Here is a 21,097-nt window from a genome sequence, read left to right as displayed (position 1 = left end):
TCATTTAAGGCAGTGTTCTGAAAATACACTAGGTTTATAAAAGAGTAAGAAATTACTCCAGGAGCATCCAAAAATGCTCACAAGAAGTTTAATAACTCTCCTTTAGAGCAGAGCTTCCATAGCTACTGAGCAGCTTAGCTCGGCTCTCCAGTGGGTCACAGCTGACCAAAGACTTTTCAGAATGTGCTGACTGTTGAGCAATCCAGAATAACACAGGCCATTAAGAAGACGAGAGAAAAGATGAGAGAAAAGATGAGGTAAAACAACTGCTTTATACTGTGGAGCTGGGCTAACTTCCTTGTTTATTAGAAATCAGCTAATTCACAGCTTATCACCATTGGTGTCCTTTAAAGTTTGTGTATTGAAAAGTAATAATAAATTAATATTATGAAATGATTATTCATTACCTCTGTGTGTGTCATCTGGAAGAGATAAACCTCCCTATGACTAGGATTTGTAACATATCTTTTATCTTTTAACATAACTTCTTCATCTATCTGAAAACCACGTGACATCTATACAGTCTCTAACATCTCTCTTACTTTAGCAGTTGCTCATATCTACCGAAGTTTTATAAAGAACATCCAGGCAAAAGCCATGCTCCAACGGCATAAAATCTGAAAGTACTCATCAGGAATTTAGGACAAACTGCTTAATTACCTCTAACCCGGGCATTAAATTGTAAATTAAAGCATAAATCCATAGTTAAGTTTGAAAGCATACAGAACCCAAATCTGTGAAGATTCTGAAACAACCTTAATTCTGCCCTCTGGGTAGACGAAGAGAAAAATGAAATGTGTCCTGTGTATCCTATACTCCAAAAGCTTCTAAACTGCTCACCACATCCCTGCCTGGCAGAAAGCCAATATGGCCTTTCGTAAATAAGCTGGAGTACGATTTATGAAACGCATTTTGTATTACCCTGCATGACACTGGCAAATCCCCAGCAGTTTGGCAACTGGCTAGTTTCCAAGAGGAGTCATGCAGGAAGAAAAGGAGGTGTTGCCAGGCTCCGTCTCTCATGCCTGTGAAGCGTTTCACCGGCCTCCTTCCACACCCTTTTCTTCCAGCCCAACCTCCAGCTGCCCTTTGCTGCTGGTTTCTAGCCATTTCACCAGTCGGGAGAAAGGAAAGAGGACATAGCAGGGTAGCAAAACAGTGATACAGTGAACAAAATGGTTGCATCTAGATCATCTTTTACGGGAAAACATTCTAGGACCACATTCACTGTGGATTCAACCAGCAGGTCTGAAAGTGCATCTTTAGAGTGAAAGCAGAGCACATCCTCTTGAGTGTGCAGGACCCTGGATGCAGCTCCGTGCATCATATATTCCTGGAAAGGCTGTCCGGTCCTGGGGCCCCTTGCAACACCTGGAAATTCCTGGCAAACTGTGACAAGTCATACTAGGTTATGGAGATCAAAGAAGTCTTAGAAGGACAAACAGGACCATTAGAGGTAGGTAATAGAGGCCTTAAAAACTGGAGCCAGCCTGGATACAAAATATCAGAGAAAGAATCGTGGAAAACAGGCAATGAGTCCCTGCAGTTTTATGAAACACAGGGACAGCCTTACCCCAATCTAAAAAGCTAGGAACAGACTTCCAGAACTGCTCATTTCCTTATAACCCAACAGATGAAAAATGGTAGTGGAGAGACCAGAACTTTTGGGAAAAATCTCACCTTCATTATATATAAGCAATACCTTTTCTGAGACAGGTAGATTGCCTATTAGCCTTTTTACACTGATATTATAAAATTATATATTTTCTATGTGAGTTGTTTCCAAAAAACCCCACATCTGGAAGTAAATTTTCATGGTGGAATTCAATACAGCTATTTTTGCATGCATAAATTTTTAAAAAAGAAAATGAGGGAAAAAATTGCTACAATCTCAACGCTAGTGGAAACTTCTATACAACAACTATTAGCTCCAAATACAGATGCCCTAGAAGAGGTATCAGTAATGTTTGTTTTATCATTCCTAGTACTGATGATTATTTTTTCTTCCTTTAAAATAAATGTGTTTTACCACAATTATTTTTCTCTGTTTCATTTTAGGAAAATATTTATGACTATTTCATTCATGAATTCCAAGAAAATATCTATTTATAAAGGATGTTTATTAAAATTATACCATAAAGCTTGACTAATGGAATAATTATTGCCAGAAGAGAAATTTCCTGAGGTGGAATAAAAACAGAAGTGCTATAAAAACTTAGTGCTTTGGATTCATGAGCAGCACAGTATGGCTATTTGGACATAACCATAAAAACAGAGATTACTTTCTTGTGTAAAGAAGCATAAATTAAAATAAAATGCCAATGAAAAGAAAGCAGAGGTGAATACTCAACCCAGTCTACAGTCTCCTTTCTCCTAATGAACATCACCAAAGCCAGATGCATCTGCGCCCCAAAACTTAGAACTGCCAGCAAGGCATTAAGCATTGATAAACTTCTGGAATTTTTTTTTCACTCTATTTGAAACTTCTACTGAATGACATAACAAGTAGTATTGTGATAAGAGAAAAGACACTCCACACATTGGCAGGAAACTCTGCAAGCTTACACAGAAATTATTTTTTAAGGAGAAAAAAAAAAGAAAAAATATCCCAGTCTGTTCAATAAAATGTGACTTTTATGTTTTTACGCTTGACATAGCGTATGACTAGACTGTTCTTCCTACAGTTCATTCAGTGACATCAGATCAACGTTAAAGAGTATCCTACACCTCAACACTAAAGGAAAAATTCCCTTCTAGCAGCAGTGCTTGCAGGACATGAAAACTGTCCTGAGTCTTTCTCCAAGATCTTTGAGAGGTTGGGAGTAGTGCCCAAGACATTCCTGTATGTGATTAATGATGAGAACATACCAACTGCTATTGACCCTGCATACAAATCCTTAGCGCACTGATTAACAGTTCAGCATGGTTCAAACCCACAATCTTTTGCAGAAGATGCTGTTCAGCTCCAGCCAGTGATTTTTATTATCATCCCCACACCACTTCATAATCAAAAGACAAACGCAGCAATATTGCTATTTTGGACCAAATGCTGACTTCATAGCTACTTGCATTAGAGGAAACCCAGAGTTATTGCATTAATGTTTTCAGAAATACTATTGATGATAAGTAGTATTTTAAACAAAAGTAGCAGTTAGACCTTCATATTTCATATGAAACTACATTTGTAGTATTTTCCTGACTAGGTAATATTTGATGCAAAACACATACCAAATAGCTCAAAAAATCTTTTTTTTCCCCTTGCTGTTCATAAGACTAACTATGTATTTGGCCAGCTCAAAACATTACCACTGCTGTAAAGCTCATATTTAACCATTTCTATTTACCATTTCTGCTGGTACACAGAGATGGACCCAGCAAGGTTAACAAAGATATATCTGCACTTACCTTCTGTCTGTAGGATACAATTCCACAGTAACGACATCAAGGGAGTTCCACGCTGAGATGGTGAGACCATTGTAGAGGCAAAGCATACCTATCATCATGGATTCACTGGTCCCAAACCACAGGAAAAAACAGCTTATGCCAGAAAGAACCATGGAACCACCTATATACAAGACAGATGAAGCAAATACTAAGTGGAGCTGTATTTAAACGATCTTTGTTTGTCTAATATTTCTATTCACACAGTGTGTGTGAATAACTGATCCATATGTTTTGAGTTAAAAACTAAAGAGATATCCTCTGTTGGCTAGACCATTCTGGCAGACAAAAGTTTTAAGGGGCTCAGGGAAAAAAACGAAAGTGTAACTCCTCAAATATTAGGATATATCGTAAAGTATTAAACTGGAACCCCCTCTGAACTACCAAACAAAGTCTTCTCAGGAAAACCACCCCTATTCTTCATTGTTTATCATCTCCTGCAATTAAACAAAACTCAATCATATATTGTAGTGTGAGCAGGAATTGAATTTATATATAAATATGCTCCTAGAAAATGAACATAATAAACTACTACGTAGTTATAGAAGTAAAATGAAAACAGATTTGTCATTGGAGATATTCTGCAGTAGATGCCTTTCAGCTGTATTACTTTCCAAAATGGCTAACAGGCTAAGGACTGCTCACTGGGTCATTGCCAGGAGCTGCTCCACTAGCCAACGATAATCCGTGTATATGCTGCTCTCCTTTCAGCTAGAGCAAAGGCAAGCCAATGGTCAGCACTGTTCCAAATCTCATCCCAAATGCCTAAATTACAGTCTTGTAATTCCAGTGTGGAAGAATAATGATTGATAATGTGGCATAGTAGAACCAGTTACAAACTCCTTTGTTCCTAGACTTCCTAAATTGGGAGCTTTCTAAAATGGCACTTAGAATGCTGCATAAAGGAATAGCTTTAGAAGGAATTTTTTTCCTTACTTCTCTGAATTAAATCCTTTAAAAAGAGAAAATGTTACTTTATCAGGATAGCTTTAGGTTTTGCTTTTGTTTCCTATTTTACTGTGAAGTGCATACCTAGCATTGTCAAACGCCCAATTCTATCCATCAAAAGAGCAGAGACAATGTTTCCTGGCAACACTGCCAACGTTCCCAGGAAGTTAACAAAGTAAATCCAGTAGGCACTATAGTCGTCATCAAAAGAGATCTGGCATCCTGTCCTGATGTGGAAAAATGTGCAATTTATAAATTCACTGTCAACAAATTTATATTGCTCGAGATCTGTGGAAACAAGAAAAAGAAAAAATTCAGCAAATATTTGACTCTGTGTGGTTTTTGATCAAAAGCATTCCAGCTTAGACAACCTTAATGATAACTAGGCCCTGATCCTGTTTCATGAAATGGGACCAGTTATGGCTGTTAATTTTCACAGCTTTCTATCTTAATAAAAAACATGCAAAGCTCATAAAAGTAAGGAACTAAGGCCTTCAAGTCAGTAAATTATATTAATGTACTTCATCTCTGCTTGCACTTTATTTGGTTATGTCCTATCAGCAAAGGCTGGTCTTGCCTAAAAAGCCTGGGATAGTTGCAAGTTTCTACCACTGAGCACTGCCAATGTTCCTCAATTTTGCTCAGTATCAGACCTACTGTTTGCATACCAGGTATCCTTCCAGCCAAGACTGCCAATCATGCTCAGTTTGTGTGGGCTTCTGTTAAAGGCAAATGATCATAGGGAATTCAGAGTAAACTCATTTTCATTTTTGAGCAGAACACTTGATCTTCAGCTCACTTCTAGTCTGAGAAAATGACTCTGCAAAATGAATCCTTCCTAGTGCTTAGAGAGGCAATTAGTTTTTTGATTATTCAACATTTTGCTAATGTTTGCTCTGTAAACTCAGCCTAAATTGTGTCTGTTTTAATATTTCTAAATGAAACACAAATGATCACATATATTTCTGACTGCTCCAGTTTTTATAGTTTTGCATCTAGTTATCATTTCAAAAGTTATCAGTCAGATCCTCCTGGGTTCTGAAAGCAGATTGCCACCACTGTAAAACTGAACGTTGATGTGGTGACATTTTCATGCATTCATTATTGAACAAGAAAATGGATGTGTTACTACATGCAACGGTTGAAGCCATTCTTCTCCAAATACCATTTAGAGATCTCTCCTTACTTCCCCTTCCCTTCTATTGCTCCTGTCAGCCTTAAAACCCTGAATCAGGAATACCTTCCTTCCAGGCAATGAAAGCTGGGCATTGCTTGTTCTGAAACCTGACCCTATTACTAATACGATTCCTGGAGTAACAGGAAAGCAGTAAGAAGTTCTGCATTCTTCCAGATGTAAGCTGTTGGCCATATGCTACTCTCATTTACATAGTATTGAATTGGAAAAAAATGTTTTTACTCTGTTTATATGTGTGAAAATGTGTGTTCCTCTTGTTGGCAGAATATGTAGTAAACTGGGAATGATTAAAGATAAAGTAGCATGAATCCTGAACTTAGAACCCCTTCCCACAGTAAGCACAATAGGACAATGTACTTCACCAGTCCCATTTAGATCACATAGAAAATACAGCTAACTGGAGCAATCAGTAAATCAGTAAACATATCTTCTCCTCTCCAGACTGAAACTCTCTAGAGATGATTAAAATCAAAGAGACATTCATTATCTGAATCAATATCAGGCTTGCAGTCTCTCCAGTGAGGATATGAACCTTTCTCTTTTCTGGTATTTAATTACTGACCCCTGTTGCTTTTTATAGCTTTGTATTCCTTACAAGAAGGCTTCCTGAATGTCTTGTTAGAAAACTAGAAGCTATAATCAGACCACAACAGTAAAATACGAACATGCAGTGGAACAATGGACTTTTTTTTTTCTCTTGTAATACCTGTGTTGTAGAAGGTGGTATTCACAAAAGTACAGTTCCTGAAGTATGTGTTCAGTGAAGTAATGTCTTCAAACACACAGTTCTTAAAAAGGGAATCTTCAAAGGTTACTGATTTAAACTTCATCATAATAAACCTGCCAATACAAATAATTTCTATCAGTCTACCTTCATAGGTCAGAAACAGTGACAGAGCAGAATGACTCAGCTACACAGGTTTACCTGGTGCCTTTCTCAAAAATCTCCACCTCCGAAACAGTGATTACTTAAAAACGTTACGGTGACAAAATTAATGAAAAGCTCATTCTAGAATACTACCTTTGAGAAAAAGCATTAAAAAGGCATCTCCACCTAGCTGCTGGTTATAATCAGTAATACAATTTATTTTAATAACTAACATAAAAAGAGACTATTACAGTTACTACATGTCTGTGATCATCAGCCAAAAATAATGTCATGGAATATCCTTGTAAAATCATTATTACTTGTAATTTGACATTACTGTTGTAAACTGGGAGCTTAGGCTCCAGAAATCTCATCTCTTGGAACAAACAAGCACCTGCTGGTACCTGGACATCAGAAAGAAAGAATATTTGAAAGAACCTTTATTTCTCCAGATGAACACTCTGCACTGTGTCAAGCTCAACTCCAAAAAATATTGATCCAAGTTTTTAAAAATGGTTTCACAAAATGGTTTAACACGATCACACCAATTACACATGCAGTTTACAGTTAGATATCTGACCAGAGTATGTGTTTGCTACTACTGTGTCTGTGCATACAATTGCAATTACTGTGTACATAAACCATGTACAAACAAATTGTTATTAGCTTTTCTTATTTCTTAACATCCTCCTTCCAGAGGATGTCTCTTAATTCATTCATTCATATAAAAATTCAAGGACAAAGCATGGTACTAGCAACAACTTCCTAGTTCTACATTACTAGGCTAAACCAGTACAATAAGCTTTTTCTAGTATATTTACGCAAACTAACATCATTATGCTAGAAAAAACCCCATAGATGTAGCAATAAATCAGAACTTTTTGTAATATATTTTATTTCACTTGAATGTGGGAAAAGCTACACCTACAAAAGGGTAGTTTTGCTGGCAGTTTGCATCAAAAGTGACAGTGCCTTGAAAAGCAGTGCTTTAATTGTTATATAACAGTAAATATAGTTAACATGGCAAAGCCTTCCAGGCACAGATCTGGCTCTACTCTAATTAAACCTGCTGTGACTAGCTAAGTATTTTTCCTATTACAAGAATAATAGTAGGAGTGCAAACATACAAAATATGCTACATACCAAATAAAAGGAATTAAACTTGCTCACCAATAAAGTTGTTAGAATCAAATTTTAATGAGAAAGGAGAACAAAAGATAACTGTGATTATCACAGGAAAATAATTTCTAGCTAATGATTTCTCTTCTTGTATTGGTCAGAAAAAAGGTGTTCTCAGCCCATTAGTATTAGTTACTATATATTTCTCATTTGTGACAGTCTGATTAAAATCAGGCTGGAGTTCAATGTCAACTCATTATCATTTTTCATATAGCACTTTCCATTTAAAAATGTAGCCTAATTTCAGGAGAGAACAAAGAGAATTTAGCAGTTAGATTAGTGAGCTGGAACAGAAAAGACAGGCTATGTCCTGTGTGCTTCTGATGCACTTTTTACTCCGGACAGGAAATATGTTGTGACTGTATTAAAACTGGTTTGGATTACTGAGGTGATCTGAATTCAAATCCATGAGAAATGCATCAGAGTAAAAAGTTAAGTATTGATGGATACATCTTCCAGTTAAGAAAGAACTTGAAGGAAATACTGAAAAATAGGGGTAAGTAGAGTACTGAGACATTTGTTGGGGAAGAATATCAAAAAAGTGCACATTAATGTGGCAAATGTTTTGTGAAACTCTGAAATAACTGAATAGGCTTATCAAAGACCTACTAAATTTGTACATTTGAAAGAGTAAATTAGGGGTTTAGAGTGGATTAGTGTTAGATTTACTGTTTTACAAAAATTTTCAGTTCAAAGTGATAAGGTCTTGATTGACAATGCAAAACAACTGAAACTTACTGAATGATAGTTAACTCTTCTTCGCTTTTAGGAGAACATCCGTCTCCTGGAAAGAAAATGAATTTGGAAGGTATAGGCAGTTTAAAAATGAGATAACTGCTCATTTTTGTCTGCAAAGCATAAACCTTCAACTCAAGACTTTAACCTCAGAACTCAAGTTCCTATTAAAAAAGGAATTACCCTGATTTACCAAAATCATCAATATTATTCATTTAGATATATATTTTCCAATGGAAATAATAATTATTTAGTACCATGACATCCAGGAGTCCCTTCACATGGTTCTTCTGGATATTTCTTAAGAGAAACCAGACACCTAAAACAGCTGTGTTTAATTTTTCCCTAAGTTATCTGGTTATCTGTAAAATTCTAGCTAGAGTCTGAAGACTTATGGATTCAGTTAAAAAATACAAAATGCATTGCCAATGTATTGTTTCCCATTTAAGAGTTGTTCATGCTTTTTATTGATTTACAGTAATATTTATCTTTTATTTTTCTGTGATATGATCTGATCCTCTAATGCTTAACATTTTCACACAGCAGTCTTAACTGCTACAAGAAAGAACCAGCAACAGAGATAAAAGTACATCCTCCCCCATCCCCCAGCAATATGCTGCATACGCTGGCTCTGAAAACCTTTGAATCCCACTGTGAAAGGAAGTAGCATTAACTTGGGCTTTTCAGGCTTTCTCCAGGAATGCAAAGAACCTGGTTTTGCATGAGGGATCTTCACAGAAGAACTTGGGGCAGAAGCATCTTTGCCAACAGGCTGGGCAACCTGGTAAGTAGGGCATTAAACTGGGAATGATGGGGGAGGGAGAGAATGACCAATGGTCCAGTAAGGAAGTAGTGGACAGGGCTAGCAACCAAAGGGTCTGGGGTGATGTAAACAGAAGGGGCCTCTTAATCAGCAAAGCGGGGCTAAAGTGGAATCACCCCAAGCACATGTATGTGAACAAGGAAGAGCCTAAGCGGCCACATTATGGGGAAGGCTCTCGTGCCCTTTCTAGGAAGTCAGCATGCCGGGGTGCCTCTCTGAAGTGCCCGTACACTCATGCACACAGCACGGCAGAGAAACTGGAGGGATTAGAAGTCTGTATGCAGTTACAGGGCTACAGTCTCACTGGGATCACAGAGACATGGTGCGATAGCTCACACGATGCACAGTGATAGCTGCAGTGGATGCATACAGGCTCTTTAGGAAGGACAGACAATACAAAACTGGAAGGAGTGGCTGATACACTAGAGGGTTGTGTAACAACAAAAGTAACAACACCTTCTATTAATAGTTAATATAGAAAATTATTAGATTACTAGAACATGCTTTAAAACATGCATTTATTTGTTCTAGCCAAGTCAGGATATTAGAAAATCTCTAGACCTGTCATTGATGTATTCTCCATTGCTGTGAATCTGATTTTCCAATGTGAAGTTGAAGACAAAATGTGAGACTTCCTCATTCCGAAAATGTTTCACTCGGGATGCATACTCGTCTGACTGCAGATGTTTAATGACATCAGGAAACCAGACAGACAAGCCGTAGTAGCTGTGAAAAACAGCAAATATTCAGTCACAATTCTCACATGTTCAGAAATCTGTGCAAGGTGAGAATGAGCAGCTTTCTCAACCATTTACTTGATGCATGATTTCCAAATATTGTGTGTAAAGAATAGATCCAGATTGGAATTCACTTCTGCATGAAACCCATGTGTCAGGGCCCTGAGGTACTAACAGCCCTCACCACCCCTGCCTGGCCTCCCCCGGGGTCTCCCTCCACCCTGCCCAGGCCCAGACCCCATTTCAGTCCAGCCCAGGGCCTCCCCAGTGACATCTCATCGGTGCCGGGCTCCAGCCCTGCCCAGTCACAGGCCCCACTGATCCCGATCCCAACTGTGGGTGACCGCCCAGCCTCGGCCCATCCCTGTCTCCACAGAGGTGCCCGGTGCCCAGGGCTGGGCTGCCCCCGGGTGCCCTGCTCCCTCGTGGGGTGGCAGGACAGACCCTGTCAGACCCTCGCTGCTACCGGCCCCTGTGGTGCCCTGACACAAAGAATGGAGCTCTGCATAGACTGGAGACAGGGAGAGATATGAAGAAAAAAGTCTCTTCTAGCATCCGGCATAGGAATTCACGGTCTGATCACTGGTGCCTTGTCTTTGGACTAAAAAAGGAAAGGAGCTCTACCGGAGTGCCAAAACAAAAGTAAGCTAGGATATACTATGCTGAATGTTCTCTAGAGTAGGAAAGTTGGGCAGATGAAGTGAAGATGTGGATTATTTTTGAAGTGGGAGACTGTAGGAGAATTGTGAAGACTCTGTCATGGAAGAGACCCTGTAACGGAGAAAAGTCAGCGTGTTTTATGAAGGGGCTACACAGCATGATTGCCTTTAGATACAAACAGGTAAGCTACAGCAGCATCTGTCTGCAGTGACACCAGTGAGTTCTGGATCAGTGGGTAACAATATCGAGGACATCTTCCAAATACTGCATAAATCAAGTCTAGCCTGAAGACTCCGGCTTTAAAATACATACTTTTTTAAAAGTTAAAGCAGGTAGAGCACCAAGCTCCCACTTTTAAAATGTTGAAGCAGGCACAGTTCTTCTATGTTTGCTGATTGCCTACATGAAAATGTTCAAAGATCCTGATCTACAGAAGATGCCAATTGTCTTAAACCATATATTCTTAATGAATCAGGCTTGCAACCAAAAAGAGACTAACCAAAACCAGACTAACCGATAAATATAGCATTACGTGGAAAGATATTGAATAAAACCTTTCCAAAGAAAAAAGATAATCATAGTGACAAAGATTTGCATGCAGATGATTCCTCTGTCTACCAAGTCTGCCAAAAATGGTTTAGGATTTGAAGCATTCTTACCCGAAAGACAGGGTGAACCATACAGCTGTAAGTTTGATTGTATTATCCTTCACCGGATAGTTGAAACACCTCATAAATGTCAACCAAATCTGTAAATCATTAGGAAATACATTTATTTTTAAAATATTTTGAACAATTTTGTTAAATGACAGAAGCTTTTCTATTCTGGTTTTCTTGCTTCTACAGGGTATCAGAGAGAATAAATTAGCTCTTTGATACCAAAGTCAGACTGTACTTATGATATAAGTAAGTTAATTTCTGGCTATAACCAGATTGTGCATGTTCTGTGTCTTTCTGGCCTCTTTTCACTTTGTCTGTTAAGTTACCTCCACAGACTACTTCAAACTTTCCTAATCTCTAGGCGTCTTCAATTCACTATCACAAATAAGATAAGGATCTGACAAAGATCCTCTCAGAAACGTTTCCTTCTCACCTCCCAGTATTATACTGCTTTAAGTTTAGATGAGCTATACTCCATAATTCAATAGGATACACAAATCAGAGTTTGATTTGTCATTATCTATTACAGCTAGAAATTGGTACTTTAACTATGTGAGGAAAAGCTGAGACCATCCCCAGGCCAGAAGCTCTACAGCAGAGCTGACTGAGAATGGTGTTTTCCTCTCTCTCTCAAGGTCATTTCCGGCTTTTGGAGAGAAGAGGCAATCTGTCCTAGCAGTTTTTAGCACACATCAGGTACCAAGGAAGACACTCTGACCCAGGCACTAATTCAGTGAAATGACAAAGATGTGAGACAACAAAGCTGCAACTTCTTAACAGTTGTTTTAGTAACAAAGCCAAATCATAACACTTCCGTTTTCATCTACTCCAAATTTGGACAAATAACTTTAAATGTAGACACTTCCTGGATTTTTTTCATAGTGAAAAGCCAATTTTTGAAGCAAAGTAATTTTGATCGGAAATATGTGACAAACCCTAGTTTACAACACTTCTGCTTAGCTCTGGAAAGCTTTAAGATGTCAGATTTTTCAGAGCTGTGAAAAGCTGTTTTGGACATTCTTAGTGTTTTTTATTAATAAGACTTTTCTCAGTTTTCATTACAAGGTTCAAAGTTACTGTGCAATTTTACTTAAAAAAAAAGGAAAAAAGGATATGGAACACAGTCCCAGTGAGCTTATATTAATGAAATAGTTCTGAAGTAGTTTTCTGGTAAAATGTTTGACGTGTACTAAAAATACATGCAGATACAATGCCTTATAAAAGTTTTATTGATATTCATCTACATAATTTATTCATGGCTTTACCATTTGTAAGTAATGTGGCCACCTCAACTTCCTGCTGATAATTCTTCACCTCATCATGTATCATCTCTTTCCATAGGTATGTATTAATATGCATTCCCAACACACATTATATTGTAGTGCTTGGGCATATGCCTGTATAACTAATAGCCATGACTTGTGTAAGGGCTGATGCAGCGTTTTCCTCCTCAGAAGTCGGAAACAGCATCTCCACGATTCACCTATACCTCTCCTGGGTCACGAAACGGGAATCTTACAATGGTTTCCAAATTCCCCAGTCACATGGAAAGCATGGCATTGCAGTTGCCACCAGTATGAGCTTGGCCAATCAAGCCTACTTCCGAACACTAACTAAAAAACATGATAAAAACAGAACTAACAGTGATGTTGTTACTTACACCATATAGCTCTGTGCGAATTCTTACAAAACACCTCCTATACCACGTTCCTGTATCACTCTCAATTTCTATGAGCTCATCTATCTGCTTTGGAGTTTTGATTCTGTTAACCTAGAAATAAAAACAGAACAGCAAATATTTGCATTTTCTTGAGGCATTAACAGCACATCAAGGAATTCTAGAATGTTTTAATAGCTCCCATAAACTAAGAATGAACAGATATTAAATCTGTGTCTACACTAGGAATACTTTAGAAATATAAAGGAATAGTTGCACACTATAGTGTCAAAATGCCTGCTATGGATGCAACTGTTTTGGAAGAGCTGTACTTCCAAATCATGCAGGAAATCCATTTCCTCTGAATGAAACAAGCTGTAACTGCTAGGTTTTACTATGGTGTTGCTGTATATCTCTAATGCCACAAAGGATAAAACATTCATTAAACCTCCAGTTAAGCATGTCCCAACCTTGTTGTCAAGTTGTTTCTGACTTGCAATGACTACATCTTTGAAAGTCTACTGATTCATTTTTAAAAATACTGTAACAAAACAAAAAGCATTTGAAATGTCAAAAATTAACAGTTGAATAACTCTGTTCTTCTGTTACTATTTCTTGTAGTGGTAGACTGGGAAGTCTCCTTGTCTATTTGATATTGATTTTAACTATCCTTTTCAAAGAGGAGAGAAAAAGTTAGCTGAAATGGTCTGAAGCCATGTGTATTATTGCTGTTATGAAGAATTGCCTACTTCACCCAGAATGAAATGAGATAAACATACATCTAGGAAAAATACAGAACTACCAGTGAGAGAGAATGCAATGCTGTCTACAGTGCTAATTTTCACTTGCAGTCTCCTGTGTGGCAGAGCAAGATTGTGTTTTATCATTTTAGACAAATGGAAAGAGAATGGAAAGAAAATAAATAAAATAATAAAATGGGGAAGGGGACTGACATATAGAAGGATAGAGCAACAGATGAGGTGTTCAATTTTGGCAGTAATTTCTGAAGGTAGCAATGTCTCCTGTTTCTCCTAACAGAATGAGGACCCCACCACCCAGAGATGTATCACAGGGGATTACAGGACACCAGGGAATTGTAGTCTTGATCGTATACCTCTAGTTTTCAGTCTGCTATTCCTGTAGATACACATTGTTTAAGGCCTGGCAGTCTCATCCCATGAACAAAAACAGCAAAGGGTTTTAACTGTAACCACTTTCACTTCTAGAATACTGTAGCTCACTGTCTGGCCAAACAATGACTACACCAAAAGCCTGTATGCTTCTCATCACGCCTCTTCCAAAAACAATAATCCTGTCTGCATCATTCAGTTGTTTTTCAGCTTTTCTTAAAGTGTTTTTATAGAGCATTTTATACAAAAGACTGAGCTGAATCCTCCAAGATTATTTAAGACCTTGTACATAGGGACATCCTCACATACTCTCATGCTGCCCCTCATGGCAGAAAGGACGTGCCTTTTGAATCCCACTCCATAAGCAAACACAGCTCTTGTAGGCTGAGATGCAGCCTTTTCGTTGCCCTGGACACCTGACTTCTCTGGAGCTGGGAAGATTGCGGGGAATCATATATCCTAGGGACACTGCATGTGATCTCAGGACAAAAAGCCCATGGCCTTCATGGTCATTTAACCTAAGAAAAGTCCTGTTGAATCAGGCCAACCATCCATCTGTCCCAGTGCAAATTCAGCTTCCAGCATATAAAGTATGAAAGAAAAAAATGATAAAAGTTACTTATTTCAGTGAAAAGGGAGCTTCAGTGTAGTAGCTAGAAATATGGAATTCCTTAAATTATACAAACTAAAGACCTGTTGCAAAGGAAAAAGTCTGCCAAAAAAAGATCAATTAATACATGGCAATGAAAGAGCAGAAAAAATTTTGGTTTTAGGGGTAGGAAGGTTTTTTTTTACTCACCCATTTAGACCAAGCAATCCAATGAATGCACATTTTAGGACCCAGGAGGATAATTAAGCATGTACATAAACGTTTAACATGTGAGTAGTCCCACAGTAGAAGCTACTATCAACTTATTGCTCTGTTATCTCAGAAGAGATTTTCAGAAGTATTAAGAACTGCCAACTCCACAATTTCCACGGTCAGTCACTATGAACTCCATTTTGGAGTTCCTAACTCTCAACGGTTCATCAATTTATGCCTTTTCAACTTTAAAACTTTAAAGATCCTCAGTAATATGAGTAACAAGAATAAACATGACTTGTGAAGAAGCTTCTAGGAAAATATGGGATCAAAATAGACAGAAAAATATATCAAAGAAAGCACACTAAAACTATAATAATAATGAAGAGATAAAAAGTTACATCAGCTGTAGAATTAGAAAACATACAAACAAAGTATGTTTATCTCTGATGCAACTAGTGACACAAATTGGAGGAAAGTATTAACACTTTTATAAGTCATATATAATGATACTGGATGAAGCAACGGAGCTTTGGAAAGTTAGGTGAATAACCTACTGAGACGAAATGTCACAATATCCAGGATTAATTTTAATTTTAAAAAATAGAGTCAAAAAAGGATGTCCCAAGCAAATTACACAGAAGTCCTTTGCGTTGTGGGCATAATAAGTGCTAATATTGTCCAAGAGGAGACAATGATAAGTTATCATTTTCTAATCATACTAACACAAGCTTACATTAGGAACTGCTACCAATGTGCAACCCTGACACACAGTCCAGTATTTCTTATCTTTGGACTTTTTGATATGAAGATCTGAGTTTTCCCAATGCTTATGGCAGAAATGGCAAAAATCCCAAACCGCTGCTGTTTTTTCCCTTATTCATGCAATGAGAAAATTGTAATAAAGGTTGACAAATTAACTAAAATAGTTATAAATAAAAATGAGTTTAACATGGGTCAGTGTTACATTTTAACAACTGTAGAGAGAAGACTTGTTAGATCACAAGAATTAGAGACACTAAGCACATGCTCTGTTTTCATCTCTGTGCCCAGTTTAGGATGTGATCACATCAAACTGATGTGAGACTGCCTTGAATAGTTGATCATTCCCACCATCTTTTGTGCCTCCTTCCTTTTCTCAGCACATTCCTGTCTTCTTCCTTGTGCCTAAACTACGCCTGTAGGTGGACAGGGTCGATGCTATGGCTCACTATGCAGTAAATCAATGAGCATCAACTCTGGCAGAAGAAAAATAAAAACCAAGCAGAAGCAGGAATGCTCCTTTGGAAAGCAGCTCAGATGAGCATTAGCCATTTGGGAAATTACACCCTAACTCTATACTGTTAGCCAAATCCCTTTACTCATAAACATCAGAAAATAAAACAAAGTTAGGTTGAATGGTATTAGGGGTATGCTACTGCTGTATAAATAATGGAGGTCAAATGTGATAGATATGCTAACCAGCCTTCTTTCAAAATGAAAATAGCAGTTTTAAGCTTCTTTTTGGAATAAATTAAATGCAGGCAATGGAAACTACATGCAAGGCAAGAAATTGAAAGTCTTAATGGACTAATGTTACATGGTCAGATGGTCAGTCCTTGAGACTGCCTGCAAATGCAGAACCTTTAAGAGGATTTCTTAACTGAGTTATATGTGCATTAGAGCAAGAAGCAAGCCTCTGGAAGAAGAAAAAGTCCCACACATAGGCCTGAGAGGGAGTAGAGTGCCAGCACTCCCACCACACACAAAAGGCTGGAAAGGCAGACTGGATTTCTGAGCAAGAAAATGCCTGCTGCTGTTTGGTCCCACTGTGTTAAGGAAAACAAAATTGTGTATATTCTTCATAGATAAAAAGACTGCATAAAAAAAAAACCCACGTCTGAACTGTCAATTTTTCCTCCAAATAGAAACAACCCAGCAATATTTCAAATACAGCCTTTTCCTTAGAGCTTGAAGTCAACAAAACAACAAGAAAGAGTCAAGCTTCCAAGATATTTTGAAAAAATTAAATGTCTGAAAAATTAATATTGAACAGAAGTGGAAATAAAGTTTTTAAAATAGCTGTATTAGCTGATGAAAATGAAAAATCATTTGAAAAGATTCAAAGGAACAAGAGCCAGCTAATTTGGACTTCTACTATGCGCTTATTGTTAATATTAAAGTTGAAGTAAACTTAATAAAAGATCACAGCTGGAGTCTACTGATTATCTCAGTACAATGGAAAATACCACACCACAGGTTCATATGGTCCAGAATATGCTGGTCAAAATTTCTAGCGGCTGGTATCTTAACATCTGCTGAATATATAACAGCGTCAATAGGAATTCAGTTTTTATATTCAGACATTTAGGGTACAAATGACTTCTTTTCTCTTTAGTACATAGAGTGATAATATTGATTGCTTAAGCACTGAAGACCTTGCCAATCAGCAAGCTGGGTGATACTCTAAGAGATTAGCTTTAAGAGTAATACTCACTGTGAAAACTTTTTCAGGCTGTCCACGAGCACGCATGTTTGTGTCATGAATTTGCTTGAGTATCATCCAGGCTTCATCATGTTTTCCAACCTAAGTATTTGATCAAAGCAATTAAACAAAATATATATTCAGATTAAGATATCCTCTATAGTCACTGAACAATCTCAATGCCTGTTATAATGATATTCTGATCTAAACACATAAACAAGTTTGACTGGAATCTAAAAACGATTTTGAAAGTTATACCTCCAACAAGAACCGAGGACTTTCTGGCATGAAGGTGAGGGCTACCACAGAGGAGACACAGGGCAGTGCACAGACGATCACAAATACTCGCCAGCTGTGGAACTGATAGGCCGAGCCCATGCTGAAACTCCAGCCTGTGAAAGAAGAAATTCACAAAATGTAGAGAAATAAGGATTATTGTAATTTGGAGTCTGCAGCTTCTTCAAAATGGGAAGCAAATCTGTATCTGGAACTTGGTTCATCTGTTCTATTTCCACAAATATCAAAGATTCCACAAATATTCCTAGCCTGTGAATTTTAAACTCTTGCACATGACTTTTCATGCTGGAAAACGTTCAGATAAGGCAGGATGAGAGACTTCCTTAAACATAGATTAAGAAGTGTCTTTCAAGCCACTTGGCAAATCTGTATGAAGGTAGTTACATGAATCAAACATGGACACCATTGCAATCTTCATACTTGTTCATAAGATTTTATACATAAAAAAGCAATAACTTAGTATGAATACTGGAAAAAGAGAGAATTAAACTAAAAACCTACACTCATACAACACATTTTATGGAATTTTGTGTCATCTAGGAATACTGCATCTGCCAGAGCCTGTGTACCATTAAAGGAAAAGCTTTTTTCAAAAAACACAATTTTTCCAACAAACTATCTATTCCAACAAACTATCTATTATTTTTCACCAATAAACAGTCTGACAAAATTGAAGTCTAACTGGCATCTCCAAGTCTTCCTCTTAGTCAAAAGCTATTTAAAGTGCTGATGAATATTGGGTATTGAATTCTCATAGTAAATTGCTAGCAATAAATAAGAAAGGAAGAAACAGAAATAATGTGAGAAAAGCATTCATACAAAAATACAATCAAGTCTACAGTAACATGCTTTCAGACTTCTAGAAACAGAAACACTAAGACCAGAGTAAATTATTCATTATAAACTCAATGCTCTTGGATCTTCTTCAAATAAGCAGGCACCTTATAATTTAGCATTAAAGTACTAGGATATCATTCATATTTGAGTTAATTTTCTTTTACATTTTTTTTTGGTCAAGATCTTTCTGAAATAGTGTTTCCATTCCATTACAAGTGTGTATGGTTGAGGCCAATGGTTCTTTTAGGTATTGATGATTACTATTTTGGAGTTTTGAGAGTAGTTTTCATTGTGGTATTTGCTGTGTTATTTTTATATAATTGAAGAATACAGGAATAATAATTAGGTATACATAAGATTACAGAGTATGAAAACTGGAATTTTAAGGTTTCCAACTGTGTTCTAATTATATTATTATTATTATTATTATTATTATTATTATTGACTTTTTTGACAAAGAGCTAATTTCAATAATCTTAATCAAATAAGACTCTCAGAATGTAACAAAATGAAATAAATAAAGCATTTACAGGGCCTAACTTCTGTTTCTATCTTGTTTCAGAGCACTATACAACACCCTAAAATCTGTGGAAAGCAAACTGAAAAAAAACCTGTAACTGGATGTAAAAAAAAAAAATCAGTATTTAAGCTTTCGTCTGAAACTGGCAACCTTAACACTGAAGTAGAGAGAGAATTGAGGATGATATAAAGAGATTAAGAAAAAAGAACAGAAAAAAAACTCCTCTTTGAAAAACTGATCCTGAAATATCTCTGAGCACTGACTAATAACATGAAGTAGAAGCCATTTCAAAGACATATTGAGAAGAAAGCAAAAGGAGATATTGGAAAACTTGTATGTGAAACTGCAGGGCTGCTAGTTCAGCTTTTTAATAAAATATCTGATTGAGTGGTACATTATGACTGGACTATAGCAATGACAGGATTTTAAAAATCCTAAGAATTTAAGAAAGAGAAAAATATGATTCGGATAACTACCCAGCCTATTAGTGTGGCTTCAATACAGCAAAATCCTTAAAGTAAAATTTTGAAGCAAAACTTATTAAAATTGGAGTAGAATATAAAAATAACAATTAGCATAGAAGCAGCTACTGGAAGAAAATGAAATACTGACTAATGAAAGAGCTGATGCCAGATTCATCTGAGATCTTCTCTGATAACTGATTTTTCTAGACAAAAGACGTGGTAAATTTAATCTGTCTGGATGTCAGTAAACAACTGGCACCACATGGCACCAAATGGGCTATTAAATACTTCTTCAAAGGAGGTATTCATCTGTTAAATAGTGTATTTTGGAATTTAAAGATCTCATGCTGTGGATCATGATTACATTCTTAGAAAAAAATTCATTCTCATTTTAAAGTATTTATGTGTTACAATATGAAGAATACAGTAATGCATTCTTCAGTTATGTGTTCTTATGTATATTCTATAGAATATATATTATAATATGAAGAATACAGAATACAATTTTTTTGCTCTTTATCAAAAGCTCTATGAAACACTGCAGACTTAAGACTGGTTTTCTGGTCTCCTACACACCTTTTGTATTTCGGAAACGATCTCAGCTTGCTTTACAGCCTCATTTAGCCCTTCTGCCTTTACCCAAGGAAGAATGAGGTAAAACCAGTGACAATATCTGCAATGATCTTGGAGTGCTATGCTACTTTTTTTTAAAAGTAAGGCTCAGGCTAACCATACTTACCCCCTCCAAAGTTCCCTCCAACAAAAAGAAGCTATCTAAAACTTCATGTTAGATTTTATCCCAAAATAGAACTTTGACCAAATATTTAAGGGAAAAAGAAAAACAGGAAAGGATGTGAAAGTGTATTAAAAATTTACTTCTACTGACTTTGTAAAATTTTCAACTTTTAACCTCACTGAAATGGAAATAATGCCCATAAATAATATGGGCATACTTTCATCTAATTTGGGAAGGGAAGGAAGTAAAGAAGGAAAGGTTTAAGGTGAGTTAATGAAGCAATTAGAAAACACATTTGTGCTTTGGGTATTGCATACACATATTTTATCATAGTCATTCTTACTCTTCATTATATATTTCAAACTGCAGTGTAAAATCACCTGATACAGACGTCACAACATGACTTTGGTTTGGCTGCGTCCGTGCGCAGTCGGAGCAGCGAGCCGCGCTGCGGCACTGTGCAGCCAGGCTGGTGCCGCCAGCTCGCGAGGGCAGGTTGCACCTGCCACCCCAGCATGACCAGGATCCTGGCTGATGGCATTAGAAACTGGCCCAGCAGCACCCACAGCTAGCAGCACGTTTGCACAATCTGGTTTACGTTTTGTAAGCTCCAACTCCACAAACAGTGCTTCCACTGTAAAATGAAATTACCCCAGCTTCACACCTGTTATAAAACTATGGCAAAATCTTGTGCTCTGTAGCCAGCCCTAGAAAACCCTGGTAATAACTTACTTCCAAGGTGTGATTTATTAAGGTAAGTGAACCATACTACATTTAATTAAAAACAATGAGGCACCGTTCATCCTGCTGTCAGCCTCACAACCTGCAAAATATCTTTTTTACATATCTCTCCTCAAAATATCTGAGGGATTGTCAAATGAAAGGTTAATTACGGTTTTTATTGCTCTTACTATGCTTTTTTTTCTTTGTATTGTTTTCGCTGCT

At 37.1% G+C, this 21,097-nt stretch overlaps 1 protein-coding gene across 1 annotated transcript in view; it reads right to left on the bottom strand.

Moving 5' to 3' along the window:
• The window catches only part of SV2C (synaptic vesicle glycoprotein 2C), an 88,430-nt gene that overhangs the window by 7,809 nt on the left and 59,524 nt on the right, over positions 1–21,097 (bottom strand). Inside the window, exons 4-11 of the mRNA XM_067315516.1 lie at positions 17,557–17,690; positions 17,311–17,400; positions 12,906–13,016; positions 11,246–11,334; positions 9,751–9,915; positions 6,291–6,424; positions 4,474–4,677; positions 3,406–3,565 (exon numbers count right to left, since the gene is read on the bottom strand). Coding sequence (XP_067171617.1) covers positions 3,406–3,565; positions 4,474–4,677; positions 6,291–6,424; positions 9,751–9,915; positions 11,246–11,334; positions 12,906–13,016; positions 17,311–17,400; positions 17,557–17,690 — 1,087 coding nt within the window. The remainder of the gene's footprint in view (positions 1–3,405; positions 3,566–4,473; positions 4,678–6,290; positions 6,425–9,750; positions 9,916–11,245; positions 11,335–12,905; positions 13,017–17,310; positions 17,401–17,556; positions 17,691–21,097) is intronic.

The sequence above is a fragment of the Apteryx mantelli genome, chromosome Z (assembly GCF_036417845.1).
Source record: "Apteryx mantelli isolate bAptMan1 chromosome Z, bAptMan1.hap1, whole genome shotgun sequence".
Classification (NCBI taxonomy): domain Eukaryota; kingdom Metazoa; phylum Chordata; class Aves; order Apterygiformes; family Apterygidae; genus Apteryx; species Apteryx mantelli.
This window is presented reverse-complemented; position numbering and strand designations above follow the sequence as displayed.